This window comes from Sinohyriopsis cumingii, chromosome 1 (genome assembly GCF_028554795.1).
Source record: "Sinohyriopsis cumingii isolate HCF-2022 chromosome 1, ASM2855479v2, whole genome shotgun sequence".
In the NCBI taxonomy this organism is placed as follows: domain Eukaryota; kingdom Metazoa; phylum Mollusca; class Bivalvia; order Unionida; family Unionidae; genus Sinohyriopsis; species Sinohyriopsis cumingii.
The window spans coordinates 143,981,409-144,001,650 of NC_142961.1; the positions used below are offsets into that span (position 1 = coordinate 143,981,409).

The 20,242-nt window shown below is 34.9% G+C and overlaps 1 protein-coding gene across 1 annotated transcript in view; it reads right to left on the bottom strand.

The window, feature by feature from the left end:
• Positions 1-19,116, bottom strand: part of LOC149808070 (ceramide glucosyltransferase-like) — a 32,669-nt gene extending 13,553 nt beyond the window's left edge. Inside the window, exons 1-4 of the mRNA XM_089973291.1 lie at positions 18,910-19,116; positions 11,443-11,581; positions 5,677-5,779; positions 2,394-2,495 (exon numbers count right to left, since the gene is read on the bottom strand). Of these exons, the coding sequence (XP_089829417.1) occupies positions 2,394-2,495; positions 5,677-5,779; positions 11,443-11,581; positions 18,910-19,007 (442 nt within the window). The 5' untranslated portion in view covers positions 19,008-19,116. The remainder of the gene's footprint in view (positions 1-2,393; positions 2,496-5,676; positions 5,780-11,442; positions 11,582-18,909) is intronic.
• Between the last annotated feature and the right edge of the window lie 1,126 nt (positions 19,117-20,242).

Here is a 20,242-nt window from a genome sequence, read left to right on the forward strand (position 1 = left end):
CACATAAGTAGATATTATGATTTTTTGATGACCCAGCTATTGTATATTTTTAATGTACATATTCTATTATCCGTCTATTCTCATATCCATCATGGTCGCAGTCTCAGTCCCGTACCCTGATGGATAACTGAAGTTCTACTGTACAACATATTTCTGTATTTAAATAAATACTGACCTTTGTCCAAATGTACCTTTTATAATAAATTATATTTTAAGAATACTTACCTGATAATAATATTGTGCATTAACTTCTGCTATATCCTAAATCCAGATTCCCCAGAAAGATCAATATGATGTCTTTACTATTAATATACTATCAGACTAAAGAAATAGAATCGATGGGAATTAACTCCTCTAAGATATTATCATTACCTCCCCCTGTCACTGCTCTGTGGCTACCAATATACAAGATACTCATCAGTTTAAGCTAGAGTGACATGAAAATGCTCTCATTTTCAGATGGGTGTGGGAGGTCTTATTCATAATGAAACTGTGGATGTATCCTCTGAGTTAAAAGATAATTTACAATATAAAATTCCTTTCTCCACTGAATATGTGAGCTGAATTGATTAGAGGAGGAATGTACAAGAATCCAAGCTCTATCTCAATAGCTCCCCATGGTTGTTGTGATATGGGTGCCCCTGTGATTGGTATAACCATCTCCCAAATAACTATTAGCAACATGTAATGTAGTCAAAGGGCAAGAAAAAAGGTACTCCATTTCATTACAAATAAGGTGGAGCCAGCAAAAACTTTAAACCAATGTGCATAACTAAATAACAGTGGTAGAAAAAATATGGAAAAATATAACTGAAAAATAAAAACAAAGTTACCAATACTTAAAGCAAAAATAAATTAATAAAATAATATGGATGGCTGATATTTAGACAGAAAACAAACTGATTTCAAGAAGTATATCAGTACCATGATGCCTGGTTAGAGAAAAAGTTTCAACTGAAGAAAATCAGGAACTAGGTAGTCACCTGGTGGTAATAAATGGAGTGTTCTGTAAGGCATCTTGGAAGAGTTGCTACAAAACAGATTGGTTTGGTGGTGTCGGAGGGAGGTTAATGCTATTTTTCAGCTCATGATAGACTATAAACTGTGTTCAGTGGAAGAACCTGTGAAGACCTTGTGAAAAAACAACCGACATAAAGTAAGCTACTGGCAAAGTTTCACACACAACCATCCTGGTTAAGCATAGACTCAAACCCATGTGAGGTGAGATGTGCGAGTAATCTGTAAAGGCAAGTGCCCCAGAAACCCAGGGCTAAAAAAACACTACTTCTAAGGTCTACATGGTATTATCATTGGAAAAATAATTTTCTTATCTTTCCAGAAGGATACTGATTCAGGAGGTACAGAAGTTCACTTTTAATGTTAGTGTGATATGGTAATGTATCCAGCCGACAACTTAAAATTGTCTAGAACTGTTAAGTACAAACTGCACTAAATTTCATAAACCCAAGAAAGTCATTTTAAGAAGGTTCAACAGTTTTTTTTTAAATAACTAAGGTTCCTATATAAGCAAGTGTTCCATGGTATGTGTTGTCTCACCTGTGGATAATGCAAGCATGACATACCTTACCAGGGCTGATCTTTTTTTGTTAATCCACTTTCCCGGTGCTAGTTTCAGAAATTTCACTTGATGATACAAACATTTCACTTGTCCAAAAATTTAAATCAATTGCCTAGATTTAACATGATGCATGCACTTTTATCCACTGAAAGAACAAAGAAAGCTCAATATATACCACTAAGCAATCACAGCTCCCCAACTTTAGAAATGAATAGTCCAGGATGTTAGGCAATGATATCTGATCAGACCAGGTTACTGTTCACACTGGTGAGAGAAAAAACCCTCACATAGCTGAATACAAACTACAAACTTAGGCATACAATAATATTCTACAAAAGTAACATGCAGCCAATGAACACTGTTGCATTAAAATATATTTGGCACCCTGGGAAGGCACTTTCAATCTTGAGTATTCACCCATTGATGCAATTTAGAAACTTTGTATCACTTTCATATAAACTCTTCAGGCAGGCATTTCTTTTTTAAAATTTGCCTTCCATGTCTAAACAGAATAGCTCTGATGAAGTAGATACACCTCACCCATGAAAACTCGTTCACAACAGTTTCCAAAAAACAGAGACCTCACTTTAAGCAAGGGTGGAAGTTACCAATGGACCTAAAAAAATGGATATCAACAAAACCAGTGGGGGTGTGGCATTTACAGGCTTGATTATTGGCTGTAGAAATTACCCCTATTTTTAACTTTAACATTGTTGAAATGGCCAACAGAAAAGTGATACCATAATAAATATTTATATAATGTAATGTAATAATACAAAATAATATCGTATTTCCCAGTCAGAAAATAGCTTACTTTTTAATCCACTGTCAGAGATCATGATTAAGTCATATTTAGCTGCCTCATAACCTATGCTCATATTGTTGATTTTGGGATTCACACCAACCTTCTTTCCACCTGCAAAAAAATTTAACAAATAGTACCAGGTCTTAAAAATGGAGTTCTTAACACACTAAACTTAGATCTTAACATTTAAAAAATTGTTTCATGAAATAATTCCATCAATAACTTTTCTCAGAATATTTACACAAATATATCTGAAATATCCTCCAAGAAGCAAAGTTATGTTCAAAAGATACTTGTGTATATAAATTAATTAAACATTTTTATTAAATGGCAGAATCATGTTGAATAGGCATTTAAGTGGACGAGTTTGTCAAGATATCATAATTCATTCATATTCAAGGTAGGCTCAATTTCAAGCCAGTCAATACCTTAATTCTATGTTAAGTTATAGTGTTTGAAGTCAATGCATGCCAACAGCTCAAATCAACACAACTCCTGACTGGAAATGTAACTTTTCAAAAAACTAAATTATGATTCTATTTTATTGCACTATCAACATCAAAAAGAATTTTCTAGTCTTATTCTCAAGCAATGTAATTTTGAAAATTGTTTATCTCAGGCTGAATAGTCTACAACTCCATGTACACATATATAAAATTCAACAGCTGCCAAAGAGTAAGAAAAAATAAAATACTACCATTTTTTGCACACCTTTGGTTAATTATGTTTAGTGGTTTACAACATTACAGGTAAAAAGTTTCAATTATAATTTTGTGAAGTACCTACAATTTACAAATCTATGTAGGAAAATTTAGAAAAATGGTTATGACTCTCACTGATGGGTATGAAAAATTGCTGGATGCAAAAAAAAGCACAATAGTCAAGCAAATACTATCTTCTCAACTCTTCACATGCGAAATGTTTGCAAATTTCTTCATTTTTTGCCATTATCTCTATCTAATGTTGGAAATATGCATCAATTACTAAATCATAAGCAAATTATGTTTATTTCTTATGGTTTCTGGAAATACCTGTACATGAATTTGTGTTGTTGACTGCACATTACAGACATTCCATTTTTTCATTAAAGAAGAGTACCATTAAAAGTCCATGGTACACCTGCCCCATGTTTTGTAGTCGCCCCGTTTTATAGTCCTCCTTGTAAGCCTAGCAGGGTATGGTTGTTTCAGCAGTATATTGACCAAGAGGACCCTGTGGTTTGAGCTTCATCTGACTTCAAAATTAATAGCTCTCTTTCATTCCTTAAGTGCAAATCCTCTACAAACTTTGATCAATGTATTTGGTAATGGACTAAAGTTATAACAGAAAAAACAGTGACCCTGACCTTTAACCCCAATCAATAGACTTCAATTCAACCCAATGTGCAAGTCCAGCTAATATTCTGTATCTTTTCCCCATTCCTAATGGAAAAAGTGTCAAATTTTCCCATTTAAATAAGGCACCATTACCACCAGATACAATCATAACAAGTGCTCTTGCATTGGATTTACCAAACAAAGCATGAGCTGGCATTCCCTTTAAAAGTAACCGATCATTTATAATCAATTACCTACCAACATCACGAGGTACAATAAATGCTTCTCAGCACAAATGGACAAGTGTTCAACCACCCATCCACACATCCAGTAAATTATTGTGATTATTATCAAAACAGTCTTAGTGCATGTGGAGCTAGCCTGGTGAATTGGCCCCAAGCACCGATTTCACCACTGATGGTAACTTTTATCAGGCTAGTATCAGAAAAGGCAGAGTTCACCACTCAACAAGAATCTAGAATTATACCAAACACATTCAATATTTACATCATTGCTGATAAATATTTAATGCATTGTGTAGTGAAAATTGAAAACATGTGGAAGCATTTGCAAGGTACATGGCTGCCACCAAAATGGCAGATATAAGATGACAGCTAGAGAAAGAGCAATCACAAGTATGATCAAGATTGCAAAGAAAGTACCAGAAATACTGTGCAGATGAACATGAATGGTTGAAGTAAGACCAAGGAAATGCTGTGATGTTGTGTACTTTCTGCACTTAGTATTTGGAGAAATAAGAAAGTGCATGGTATGCTTCAGTCATTTGATAGGAGTAAAAAATTTCATAAATTATCCCTGGAATCACAAAACACAATGACAGAGGGATACATAAAATCAAAACAGAATGTTGATTTGACAGAAGCAGAACAAGTTGTGGAATGTCTGGAAAATACCACACCGAAGATGTGATGTGATTTTGATTTTTAATGTAGTTTTAACAATTTTTCAGTCATATCGCTATGATGTCTGCAATGTGCCAGTTTATAGTGATGTCTAGCACTTGGACATCATGCTGCAGACATGTAGCACGATGACCCACCCAGTCACATTATCCGGACACCAGGCCAACCAGTCCTAACACTAAGCTCTTAATGATGAGCGTCAAGTGAGGCAGCTGTTAGTACCAGTATTGTAAGTCTCTGGTATGACTCGGCCAGAGATCGAACCCACAACCTCCCGCATCCAAGGCGGATGCCCTAACCACTAGGCCAACGAAGCGGTCCACACCAAAGAAGCTTGAATTAAACTTTCAACTTTTCATGCGTCATGCTGTTGAAACGCAGTTGCTATTGTCTTGTGTTGATGCTAATGAAAAATAAATTAAAAACTCACCTGGCTTCTGTTTGATTTTTGTAAGATCAGTAAAAATTGTATTACGGTGATCCTCTAGGTTAGTGAAAGAAGAAAAAACCCTCATTTCAAGTCCTGACTTTCTGACCCCAAACTGATAGACTTAATCATTAGTCCTAAGTGCAAGCCATCCACAGTCTAGCCCTGGTCTGTGATGTAGAATTGATACTATTGTATGGAAACCCTTTTTCTTCTTTAAGCGAGCCTGACATTTGACCTCTTGATCCCAAAATCAACATGCTTCTTCCTTTCCACAAATGCAACTATTGACCATGTTTTCTATCAGTAGATGAAGAACCCAAAGTTATTGTGGAGAAATGAAACAGAAAACAGGCAGCTGGACATCTGGATGGATGAAATTATAGCAGGACATCATCTGCCTTATGGCAGGCATATAAATGTTATGCCCAATCCAGTCATTCCAAATGTATATCATATCTTTGAAAACCTTGAAATTAATCAACCATATCCTGCTTAATTAAGGTCTCCATACAAGGATATTATTTTGCTAGCAATACATGGAAGGATTTCAGTCCAAATCTTTTGCAGCTTAAATATAAATTTGATCAATTTTAAAACATGACGAAAATTACTATTCAACTTACCTAGAAAAAGTTTGGCATCTACATTTGGATATTTTTGGCACAGACTTTTCACAACCATGAGTGCCCCATCCATTTCATCTTGGATACAAAATAAAAGCTCAAACTGTAAAAAAGGAGGAGAAAAATAGAAGAGTAAAACTTTACAATTTTAATGTTCTGAAGTTTGAAAAGATCATCTGCTCTAATATTTTCCATCATAAAACATACACAATTCACACCATAAAACATGGTGCCATTTTGGTTAAAGTATAGACTGGTTCACTACCTAACATGCTTATCTATATAATGAAACTGAGGAAAAGTTCATGTTTGAAGAAATCCATCTGTTTTCTTGGATATGGGTCATATACAGTTGCTATAAATAGAAAATAAGGAAAGCACTCTTTACCCTATGCTATTCTTATGCAGCAGGAACATTTTTAAGAATATTTTCAAATGTATATAAGTGCAATTAAAATGATAATAAAAATGACAAAAACATTTTATTGCTTAATTTTTATATCTTAATGTTGTTATTGTTGTTGTGGGGTTTAACATCATTTTTCAGCACACGATAGGCTATACATGGCAGCCAGTATTAATGGTGGAGGAAGAACCCAAGAAAACCCTGGAAAGAACCACCGACCCACGAGAATCTACTGGCAAGCTTTCTCACACACCCACATTGACCGAATCCTAGACTCGAACCCACGCAGACAGAAGTGAGATGGCAGTGATCCGTAACGGAGAGCGTTTTAAACGACTTGGCCACTCGGGCCCCCATATCTTAATGTAAAGTGTAATCTATAGACAGGTGAGACTAAGATGTAAATTGGTGAAAAAAGCATAATGGTTGGCATGTATGCATGTGATATCTTTTTCAAATAACTGTTCTGAACAAAATGTGATACAATCATCACTGGAAGAAACAGTTCACTGTAGGAAATAAAATACCATGGGGTTGAGAGGAGGTTCAACAGAACACAGCTGATTAGCATGGAAATGTCAATAAAACATGCATACATGCCAACCCTTTTGGAAGTTTATCAATAGTGGAAGCTCAAGTTTTCAGTACTCTGCTGTAGTCTTCAGCAGTGAATACTGTTTTCAATACTGTTATCTGTACTACAATAAACATACACAATTGTGAAAATTATAAGCAATATAACTTTTAAGTGATGTTAAAATGACATATTTTCAGATGATAGTACATTTATTTTCAAATGTACTGTCATAAGAAATTTCAACCTGATAAAGTTGTTGAAAAAAAATATCAACCAGATATAGTCATTTTACACTTGAATTTCTAATAAGAATTCTGATCCATGGGATAGACTGTGTGATTCTCTATTATTAAGTAAAAAGAACATCTCCAGGATACTGGACATGACCTCACTTTGAACTTTTCCTGTTGTTTCATCACATACAGTTACAAGTGGACCTAAATCCCTTCTATACTGCCTTCAGCTGTCAGGACAAATTGGGTATTTTTGATACAATAGTGTCATCTCCGTGAATATTAATTAAAGTGGGTAGTCATAGTGCATCTATACACAATTTTTTTTTTGGGGGGGGGGTCTGCTATAGGTATATTATGCTTTAAAATAACAATCACGGACATTGTCTCTGCATAAGTCACTTTATCATCTGCTGGTCCAGGCTTGGGAAAAAGAAAAGATTTTGTGACATTTCATCTGACCCAGTTGTATGCTATTATCCCTACTTCCATGCCCAATACCATTTTTCTCCACACTATGCAAAAAAAAAAGGCGCAGTCATGATTTATACAGTGTTCCAGTACAAGCCACTCACATGTATACTCTAGTCCAGGGGTTGGTAACCTACAGCACTCATGCCACAAGGTGGCATGTCAAGAGGTGTAATAGTGTTACTCTCTTACTGGTGGCATGCGCTCGTTCATTTTGTTGTTGTAGCTGTTGTAGGGTTTAATGCTATTTTTCAGCACACGATATGGCTATACATGGCGGCCAGTATTAATGGTGGAGAAAGAACCAGGGAAAACCCTGGAAAGAACCACCGACCCATGAGAAGCTACTGGTAAACTTTCTCACATACCCACATTGGCCAAATCTGAGACTCAAACCCACGCAGAGGTGAGATGGCAGTGATCTGTAACGAAGAGCACTTTAGACCACTCGGGGAACCTCGTTCATTTTGTAATTATTCCAGAAAAAGTGGAAAGCTATGTAAAATAGGTTGCTGACCCCTGCTCTAGTCAATACTTTTGATTCAAGCTAGACAGGCTATTGGTCATTTTTCTGAGAGAATCACTTAAGCAGAGATACTTGCTATAGGACACACAGTACTAATGATATGGAAAAAGGGAACCAGTCTGGAAATGGTATAACATAAAATAGAGTATATATAGGTTTGGCTGACCAGGATTTATTTAGTAATGTAAGTTATGTTTTAGGAAAAAGAATCTTTTGAGAGCTTATCCTAGTTGTAAGTGGAAAAAAAATAAAGATATTGTTTTATTGATGGAATTTCAGTCCTTTAACAGTCTTGAGTTTGGAACACTCATTACTAAAATTAGCACCTGACTCTTAATGCGGAATTGAAAGCACATGTTTCAAACACATGCAGATCCAGAAAATGCTGCGGCTCATATCCTTTCCTCAACACAGAAGCTGACATCCAGGTTTCATCTATACTGATATATAAAGGTCTGATCATGAGCACTCTAAAATTCTAAGTTAATGAATTTTTAATATCATGGTGTTTGCATAGGTTTACTGTGGGAACTGAATTAGTATCATGAGTCCTGTATGATTCACATCCTGGCTTACATGATATAGTCATGGCTTAAATACAAGGATTTCTGGGAAATTAGCACACACCTTTGTAACAAAACTGACTGCCAAGCTCTGACAAAACAGAAACTCTGCTGGGATGGATATGGTATCCATAGTGCAGCTGCAGTCACCATAGTGATATAGTGACACCCACAAATAGAGAGCCACTGAGCAGACAGCAGATAGATTGGCATGCATGAAACATCACATAAAGAGATACTCAAATTTAATATCTGAATTGTTTAATATCTGCCAAAAGATGGGAAGGGCAATGACTACAATATTAAGGGCTTGGCACGCATCAGCTATAATTAGATAAAATAAGAAGCATGCAGCACACACAAATTTTCTTACATGTCACTTACACAATTTGTGATGACTAGTAAAATTTTCTGACAAAAGTAAGGCCTCCTGCTGAGGTGAAATTGGGCTATCAATCCTAAAAAATCAGGCATGTGTATTTTAAGGCACATTTTCTGACAGTGTATGGAAAGATACAATTATTGACTACTGATGTGTTATTGAACACAGGTACATGTATCTCTGTTGACCAAGGTGTTGGTTATTGTAAACAATCAATTTTATGTCACATCATATCCAATGCCTTACCTGTCAAGTGTTTATTATAAATAATCCAAATAAGTGATATCTTCTATCTCAAACTAGTATATGGGTACATAATCCATCCATAACATGGAATGCATGGGAAATATAATGAACCCAATTTAGATCTAATGTGCCATGTATCAGATATACAATTTGGCACAACATGCAAAAGACTGAAAGTAAAACCAAGTCTTGAAATAAAACAACCTTGCTAAGACACATAACTCTGATGAAGCATCTTGAACAAATAATATATACTGTATCAGATACTAACAACAAATAATATATATTGTATCAGATAATAACAACAAATAATATATATTGTATCAGATACTAAAATTGATTCTGCAAACACAGATCACTCTAAGCTTGCATCCTTTCAATAAGCTACCATATGTATTCTCTTATAATTCCAACAACACAGATCCAGAACTGCTGCTGCATACATCGGTGGCAGATATGGATCTATGCAGTTTCAGACCTGTTTACCCATACATTTTCTTGTCAGTATTTTTAGAAGGCAGTCAGTATCTTCATTAAGTGTTTCTAACATCTTAACACAGCACACATCAAGTGTGAATCAGCACACAAATAGATGATACTAGCAATACACTTTAATTACCATCATGTAGTATTGCACGACATACTGACTATACAATATTTTGTGATGTGATTTTGATTTTTAACGTAGCTTTAACAATTTTTCAGTCATATCGCTACGATGTCTGCAATGTGGCAGTTTATAGTGATGTCTAGCACTGGGGCATCATGCCGCAGACATGTAGCATGATGTCCCACCCCGTCACATTATCCTGACACCAGGCCGACCAGTCCTAACACTAACCTCTTAATGCTGAACGCCAAGCGAGGCAGCTGTTAGTACCATTTTTTAAGTCTCTGGTATGACTCGGCCGGGGATCGAACCCACGACCTCCCGCATCCGAGGCGGACGCTCTAACCACTAGGCCACCGGAGCGGTCACAATATTTTGTAAATAACTCCTAGTTTGTAAAGACACTGGTATTCAGACAATTCTGTGTTTCAAGGCAAAATCTGCAGAAATTGAACACCACTGACTTAAACATCTGGTTTATATTATAGTGATAAAAACCACAAAAGAATACCTTTACACACCCAAATTCATTCCGTTATTTACCTGTGTTACTTTCTCTAGAAAATCTGTTATCACATATCCAGAACATTTTAAATAAAGCCAATTCTCTACATTTTACATGGTTAAGGAAGACGTGATACAAAACATTATGAATAGACATTGTTACCACCCATCCACTCAGAAATTTCATCTAGATAGGTGACGGCAATCTTATTATTTCATAAAATCTAGTATCAGTTTTGTCAACATTTACTAGAATGTAAATAAGCTTCATACATTATTTTGTACAAAGTTTTTCAACAATATCAAACTGATCCACTTGGAATTAATGTCTTAACAAAAGCTTAGTCTATGGGGTTTTAATGGCGGAATAATAGGCACTCTTTATCCTATCCAGATGGTCATCTGTCCACTGTTTGGTAAAAAGAGATTGATTGTTTCTAAATACCCTGTGCAACTTTGGAATCTGGGGATATATTTTCCATAGCTTATGTTAACTTGTCAGCTGAGCTCAATGACAAATTCATATTTACAATCAACTTGCATAGAATCACCTCTGCATGTTATTTGCTTTTGAAGTATGTGTTGATCACCGCTTCCTTTCCCTTCATCACTGACAAAATATTTATATTTCCCTTTACTAATGATTCCAATTTTGCATGATTTTCTGATTCCACGTGCCGTGAAGAGTCATTCCTTCCAACATGTGCACAGGAAAAGTCTAAGTTGCAAACAGTGCAGAGCACAAAATGTTCTCCTTTAGACGATGGTTTAAGGCATGGCCACAAAGTAATATAAACTGGTAGAAAATGCTGCTTTCTATGTTTAGTTCTTCCATTTTCATCATCAGTTTTGTGCTGAAACTTTCTTGTCAGCAGCATTTTCTTTGTTTAAACAATCGGATGTTGATAATGTTAAAATCAGTGATGTGGCACAGAATGCAGATGTGGACCGAAGAGATGATAGAATGAAACGAAATGAAATAAAAATTAATTAAAAAAGTTAGTAAATAAATGCAACCTCAAACTGTGTTTTGAGATCAATGACCATATGACCGTACAGATGGGCTTTATTCCGTACAAATACGGTAAAATACGGATGGCTAAACAGGTCTGCAGTAATCTGAAGAACAAACCACACAGGTCCTCACCCGCTGATGCATTATGTGATGATGGCAGATCAGGAACCATGTTGTTCACAGTTGGACTCAAAAGCAAGTATATCAGTAAGAAACAAAATTTGACTACTTACAGCTGGATATTTCAATGTAAAGAAACTTTCAAGGTTCTCAAACAGATGAGGGTCTACACCAACTAATGGCTTCAATACAGATATGCCAGGCAAATCCTCTGGAGGCACAGCAGGTGTCAAACGATGCAGTTTCCATTTTCTGCAATAATGACCAAAATCAAAATGATACTTTACTAATCAATAAACACAGTCTTTCATAAATGATGCCAAGTTGCTAAAAATAAAACTGGCCAGCTCTAACAATGAGTGTCTTGGATTTGACATATGAGTAATATTATATTAAAATTTAGCAAGAAAATCACGATCATGAAAGCTTTAGGCTGGGTATATACTGAAGTGTACTGTTTTACTTAATCAATCACAAAGAATATAAGATCTGAAGGACTCTGTTAACTTTGTGACTGAGCACTTAAAAATTAACAATTCAATATATATACAACCATGATCATTAATTAGGGCTTTATTTACTCTTTGACCAATTAAGTCAAAATGTTAACACTGATAAATACCCAACTCTGATCATATAATCCTTATAATTCCAATTTTCTTCCTTTCTGTCATCAAATCAGCTGATTCCATCAACAAAGCATTCGATTTTAGGTAGCTCATAGTTTTTATATATTAGCTTTTTCCCAATGCATCACAATCCCTAACTCCATCTTCCCTAACCATGGGTGGTCAAGCCTCATCATTACCAGAACTAAGTGCATTTATTACCCTTGGCAAACAAAGATGACCTAACCAGTACAAAATATTTTTAAAAAAAGTTAATGAGGCTGACCATTCATTTTTTTAACTGAACGTCTTGCATTCAGTGTTCTTGATTTTTACACAGTTCAATCTTTCCCCCAGAAAGCTGAATATCTTAATATTCTTCTTATACTTTTGAACGAATTATATGGAAATTTTTAAATGGCTATCATTTTTTTTGTTGCTGGACAACAATTCTACTTGATATGCCAGCATTTTGCATGAAGAAAATCAGTGGACAAATGTGTCCCAGTATCCCCAAGACATAGACAAGCCAACATCTGGAATTTACTGCTACAATCTGAATCATATTTTCAAATTTTTTTGCTTCTTTTCCATAAAGTCATAATTAAAGGGTCATTCAGCAAGCCGTGTTTTACAACAGCGATGGCAGGCTAGACATATTTTAGACCAAGAATTTTCTTACAGGGAAAAGAACAACTACTAATCACAGGAATCAATCTAGGCTGCGCCCTTGTGCCAGTGACACTTTTTTTCATCTTTAGCACCAGACAACTCTCCCACATTTAACCCACAGGGCATATACCTCAGAAAATAAAAATACATGATCGTTAAGGTGATCTGAGACTAAACTGAGCACAACCCATGCTTACTGAATAGAGTGCATTCACAGTCTAAAAAACACAGAATGATTAATTTCACTGGCTGACAGAAATGTCTGAATGATTCTGATTAGCTCAGGCACCAATTAAAGGCACCTTATCCACAATTACTGCTATAATCTTCATTAACTGATGCATTTATTTCCAAAGTAGTGTACTGGGAAGAAAAAATATAGATTCAGGTTCCCAAAATAAATTCTTTATAGGGTTACTCACTGATAAGGAGTTCCAATCCCTGTATGAAAGGCTCACTACAGGAGAGGTTGTTAATGATAACAGGTGCTTGGGATATAGATTAATTAATCTCTGAAATAGATATTGATTTTTCCAACATTATATACTTTGAAACAGTTCTTGCCAAGTCAGACTGTAGCAGAGCTTGCTTCAATTTCCATATCAACTAAAATAACAATAATTTGAAGAGTGGAGATTTTGTTTTCTTCTTTCAGCAAACAAGTGTGCTGTCATCTGACTGATTCAAAGCTTATAATGCTGGAAAAAAGATTATTTATTGTAAATGTTTATCAAATCCATGAAATGAGTGCATGTGATACTGATATGTGTTTGATGAATTTCTTGAATAAACATGAAACCAGTAAGGGTATCTGTGACCCCTGTTCTTTCAAACTGAACCCACTTCCAGTTTAGTAGAGGCCACTGTGCCATATTTTGTTTCCATTTCTGGAATGAACACTGTAATCAGAACTGCATGTAGCCTAACTTGATCCAAGTTGATAAGATATGAAGCCAACAAAACAATTTTTAGTAAAACTAGCCATTAAATGACCAGTAAGGTGCTTAAATCATATACGAGTAAAACTAGCCATTAAATGACCAGTAAGGTGCTTAAATTATACATCAGTAAAATGTTTGCAATGTCTCTTTGACTTGTGACATCATCCCATCCCTCATTTTGATTCTAGTGGTTTGATGCAGTGTCATAAACTCTCATTCTAGCGGGGAATGCCTCTCTCAATGATATGATGACCTCAATATTTGTGTACATCAGTCAACACTGATTTATAGGACAGAAACTCCTATCATTAACAGTATAAATTATGAACTGAAACAAAGACACAATTTATAAATATGACGAAAATGAACAAATTCTCTTTTATCCAATCTGTAAGTTAGTCCTTGCAACAAAAAAAAAACATTTATGTACTCCAACTGGGGAAAATGTTTATCTACAAGATTTTTTTTCTCTCATGAAAATCATTTTATAGTTAAATCAACATAGTATGATTTGTCTTAGCATGAGTCTTGATATAATATTTTTAATTAGTTTTCCTTAACTTGTAGAATGTGGTAAGAATGATAATAAAACCTGTATTTTGATGCCTTTCGTCCCAGATTATTTGCAATTCAAGAAAAAATAAGTTATAAAGAATGCAAGACAGTTTTTATGTTCCATGGCAGTACATTACAGAGATTTATGTACTGCATGTCAAACTTGTCAATTAATGGTTAAAAATAATGCCAAAATTGGACATTATGCATGGCGCCAAAAAGGGTGTGAACAACAAATATGGTAGGAAGGTTGGTATCAATTTAATGTTACTAGTACAAATATGACAAACTGGCCACACTTAGTACTGATTTTTAAAGTTATGAGCAAGGGACAAAATGTTACAGTAGGCTGCCACACCATAACCAACTCCATTTTTTCCTTTGGCCTAATCTACTGTAAATAAAATATTTTGTGTACGTGAGTAAACAATTCTCTCATAATTGCATTTTTTTTCTGTAAAAACTACATGTATTTTCAAAATGCCCAACATCCCAAAGTTCATTAACAAATATCCAACCTGGTTTCAACAATCTGCACATGTACACGAAAACATTATGTATTATGTCACTGCATTTTGTTGTTGACAACTCTGCTTCTCTGCTTCAAAGGAGGCACTCTACAGATAATATGATCTTGTGAGAGAGTGGCGGGATGTAAGTTGAAATTGTTTACATTTGCAACATGCACAATGGAGAGAATGTTGGTATACCTCTATGTTACTTTCATGTACTGTGGCTGAAATGTCTTTGGATATTATGCTTATGGAAATTGTACATGATATAAGCACACAGATAACTAAAATAACTGATCCATTGTGCTAAAATATCAGCCTGAATACTAAAGTACACTATCTTTAGCAGTGATCAGAATTCTTTTTCTTTCAAGTTCTAACCCAATGCAAAAAACTAAACTGGTGAGTGCCACTTTAGTCTAAAGCACACTATCTTAAGCATTTATTAAAATAGGACAATGAATTTTGCCAGACTAGACAATACTAGCTCCAAAAGTGCAATGAATGGATTACAAAACATACAAGATGTAAAAAAAAGTTATTGGCTCTTTTTCTTTTCAACAATTTACTGCTAAGTCCAGGAAGTGAAAATGACCAAGAAGAGCTAGCAGTTGTCACAGAGGAAGTAATGCCAAGTTGTACACTCCATAACCGTATTACACCCATCAATCACACACCAAAATAATGGGAATTAAAGGTTCTTTGAAAATACCTATGATATACAAGGTCTTCATAAATGACCTGGATAAACAGTGAGGAAACTTAGGGAAGTTTCTTTTTCTTTATAATTCTAACCCAATATAAAATATGAAACTGTAGAATGCCCACCATAAGGTCCCTGCATTGCAGCAAAAGAAGCAAACAAAACAGTGAACTAGACTAGTTGTTGATTCAAAGCAACCAAGATTTTTTTTTTCAAAAATGAGGGACAGTTATTTCGTGAAACAACCATCAAAATCAAAACTATGTTTTAATTGTTCTGCTAGTAAATACTGATGCTGAGATTTCACTGCAGTATTCAAACTTTTCTCATTGTTATGGACATTTTTGAAAGTTGCTTTTCCATAATGAAATGTACCTATGAAACAATGCTTTTTAATTCACGAAGCACATGTATTCATTACCTTGGATTGCTGTGTTATTTTTGATCACATCTGTGAATGAGTAGGCTAATTTAAGATAATTTAATTATATTATCTACACATTAATATTCATGACAGTATCCAACAGATCAGTTGAAATGAGTTGACCTGACCCAAGACCGGGGCAGCTACATCTAATGCAAGTGATATTTACACACCTATTTAGTTTTCTTTTATTCCACCCCTCTATTTCATACTTAAAAAAAAACAATTAACATGATAATACAAAGCTGACCTGCTTTGAATTTAGTGCAACAATACAACAAATCCTTCCACCAGTCAGATCTCAAAACATGGCCAGCACTTTAATTAGGTTCTCAAGGGAACACTCGTGGGCATAGCTGCTATGGTAGATAAACATATTTCAAGTTTGAATATGTGAGGACACATGGCATTTTTGATGATTACCCTTTAAAGCGCACCCCCCTTTGGATGCAGGTTCAAACCCCAGCTGAGTCATAGGGTACTAACAGCTGACTCGCTAGGTGCTCAGCATTAAGAAGTTATTGTTAGGACTGGTTGGCCTCATGTTAGGATAATGTGACTGGGTGGGGCATCATGCTACAGATCTGTGGTATGCTGTCCCAGTGCTAGGCACCACTATAAACTGCCACAGTGCAGACATGGTTCATTTCTCAGAAACTGCGAGTATAACATTTGTTATGTCTCTAATCTGCTGACAGATGAGTTAAAACTTGAGAGCTGATGAAATTTGATCTGGAACTCACCATTTGCATTCCTAGTCACATGTCTTATGTCACTTGTTTAGGCTCTAATAAACAGTAACACAGAAAGAGTGAAACAACAAGCTTTTAAAAATAAAATAATTTATTTCCCTGGAAAAATTCTGAAAAAATATTTTAAAAATGCACTTACGGTTTTATAGAATCAAATCCAAAAATAATCAGAGAATAAAATTTTAGCAGTCCTTATAAGAAAATGTTCTACTGATTTCATGTTCAAATCTAGACGAAGAATCCAAAATGGAAGATGTTGATGTATGCTATTTTCTGTAGTGTTGAAGTCTACAGTTCCTTGTAGAAATAAAAATAATGACACTCCGTTGTTGGAAATCCAAATTAAATTTGCAAGCAATGTCTGTCCAAAATTTCGGTGTGAGCAATTCTCAAAATATTTCCAGGCAAAAAAAGAATTAATCCTTTGAAATTCAACTGTTCTGAAGAAAATTATAACTCAAAATCTGGCTACAACAAAATAACTTAACATCAGCATAAAAAGCCCAGAACTGAGAAATCTCTCTCTACGCATCTCTATTAAAAATAACAGATGCGCAGTAATGTAAAAAAAATGGAATTGTGAAACACAGTGCCACATGACCTTGTTTACATATAAAAAAATCACGTACACAGAATATGGCCTTGATTAGACCAATGATTTTACTATGAGAATAAAAATAAATAAAATTGTTTACATCTTAAATCATGACCTTGACAACAACCAATCATTTTAAAATAAAAATAGAACTTATTTACGTGGTTGCTACTAATTTTGAATCAAGGTCAGGATCTAGGTCAACGTCTGGTGTTTACGAAAGAATGATTCAGGTCAAATGATTTTCTGGAAAAATATCATCTCCAGTGAATAAATTTACATTATAATAGCATATAAAAGAATAAAATTTTTAAAACTGACAAATAATTGAATTTAAATAAATATGAATTGAATCAGATATACGTAACACATGACTAAACAAATCTTGCAACCTACATGTCAAAGACATCAGAGATCCAACAGTCACTTGATATCAACAAGAAACCATTTCCAAAGATTTTGTACATAGAATTGAAAAATATTAAATACAAGTCACATAATGTTTGTAAATAAATATAATGGATACTTAATTCTCAACATATTTATTCTCAGAACAATGACCAGAAACCCATCTGTATCGAAAGGTGGAGAAAACTAGATTCATCAAGTACTGAGAAAGTGTCAGCTGTTTTTTGCTGATGTCATGTGACTACCACACTGACATGTGCTCTCTGCTCGGTGAATCTGTGTTTTTTTCCAAGCAGCTGCAACATTTACAGATTTCAGGTTGTTTTCAAAACTAAACATTTTGAGACGTCTATGTTCTTTCATTTTTCTATAAAGATTACATGACTTTCATTTACATTTTCAATTTGTCTTCCAACAGCAACATTAGAAATAGTTTTTATTGTTGATATCAAGTAACTATTTGACCTCTGATGTCATTAACATGCAGGTTGTGAGATTTTGTTAGATGACTAGGGATGCAAATTGTGAGTTCCAGGTCAAATTTCATAAATGATGTGGTTTCCTCTCATCAGTCATCAGAATAAAGACATAACAAATATTATACTCTTAACTTCTGAGAAAATAAATCATATTCCTATTGATTTCATGCAGGTATATCTCAATGAAAGGTCTCTAAAGTTTGCACAATACCGGCTAGTAAGCAGCTACCCTATGCCGACACTGCATGGCATTTGTGAATTCCAACTTTTTGATAGGCAAATGACCCTGACCCTACACCCCAACATAAATGTCCAAATATTAAAAATGGGTGGGAAGGGTCAGAGGAAACTCAGATTACTTATATTTTTTTGTTTTAGGTTGCCATCTTACTGCCTAAATAATGGCATTGCATATCATGTTCCAAAGTCAACTAACACCAGAACAAGAAATCAGATTTTCAGGAATTTTTCACACACATGGCAGCCCTTATAGACACTTTTCTACAATATGAAATCATATTACTTTAACCTGACTTTACATACTTCGAGTTTTAAAAAATAAATTTAAATTCTGAAAGAAGCAATAAAACCGTGTTAGGCAGTAAGACGTCGACCCAAAGAACAAAAGTATATGGGGAGGCGTCTTACATTGTAGGACAAGGTCCATGCCTACAAGCTGCCCTATTTTTACTGACCTAAGAATGCCCGTGGGTTAATGTCATAAACAAGTAACCATATGTTTCTTCTATTAGGTTCTAATGATTCTGCATTCAAATATCTCAAAATTTATCTGAAATTATAACGTGTATGTTGACCACTGCTCTGGATCCACTGCAGATGAGAATACGTGAAGCTATACACATCCCCTGACAGTTCTGTGAATTAAAATGGGTGTTGTCCCTCTAGTGATTATGTTAATGTTCAAACTCACCCGTACAAAATGGCCAAAACGTGAAGAAACCAATTAAAGCACCATCCCGCGAATAAAAAAATAGCAAGTCCAAATAATGTTAAATCGAGTGATTCCATCTTCCATTTCGGCGGTGGAAGGTGAGTTATCAAAGACGATTCATTTTATCTGCTTCATCTTCGCCGGTCCACTCCCACAATACCGCTTGACTTCCTCTTTGTGCCGTTAGAAAGGCGCATTCTTTCATATGTGAAAGCGATACGTAGCGCTTTACTGATTGTGACCATTCCATGACGTTCGTATACTAGCAGCATGACTTCGACGTTTGGAATTTGATCTCATTACTCACTGCTTGCCCATCTGTTTGAGCTGCGTGCTACCAGTTTATTGATCAGGTCCAGATGGAACAACATGGTCAAAAGTCAAACATACGCAATAAACTTAATTTTAAGAAAATTTGAAAGAAACTCTCTTATTCGCCAGAGTTAAATAGATTTTATATATTCAACTCAGGGGACCATTTATGAATTTTTGCAAAAGCACCGAAAATGTAAGTTGAGCCACTGATTCAAGTGTTAAGCTGCCATGGACACGAGAAATACTTATGTTGTATATGTGATAAAGACGACGTATTTCGCGTCAGCAAAACGAGTTACCAATTGCAGATTGTTGACATGATAATGTTGACATAACGACACTGACATGTTGCCATAATATAGCAAATCGGTTAAAATGTGGTAAGCTTACGTTGGTTTGTTGTTTTAAATCATGCCGGCTATAAATAAAATCTTATCATATTTTAGCTTAGTTTATGTGAAATATTCAGTTTGAATAAGACGTGTCAAACTGTCAGTTTTAGTAAAATCGAGATGTTTGACTTTCTTTCACATATGATAAATAGAATTTTAAATATGTAAAATAGTTTTCTATTAGACTATGTAAAATAAATCATTTCACTACAGTCGTATAGAATTTCACATATCTGACAAAGCATTTGATTGTGTGAACAATAAATGTATATATGTAAAATAAGACTTCCTCTTATCTGACATTCGTTTTCACATACGTGAAACTTTTTTTTAATACATATTTGTAACAACAGGTTTTTTCACATTTGAACACATGTATTTTACATTTTGTAAACAATAATTGTACATATTTAAAAAATATATTCGTAAATGTAAAATCAGACGTAATTTCGCATATGTAAAAATCTGTGTCACACATATGCGTGTGTCTGTCTGTGTGTGTGATCTAGATTTGTAACGTAGCTTTAACAATTTTTCAGTCATATCGCTACGATGTCTGCAGTGTGGCAGTTTATAGTGATGTCTAGCACTGGGGCTATGTCGCG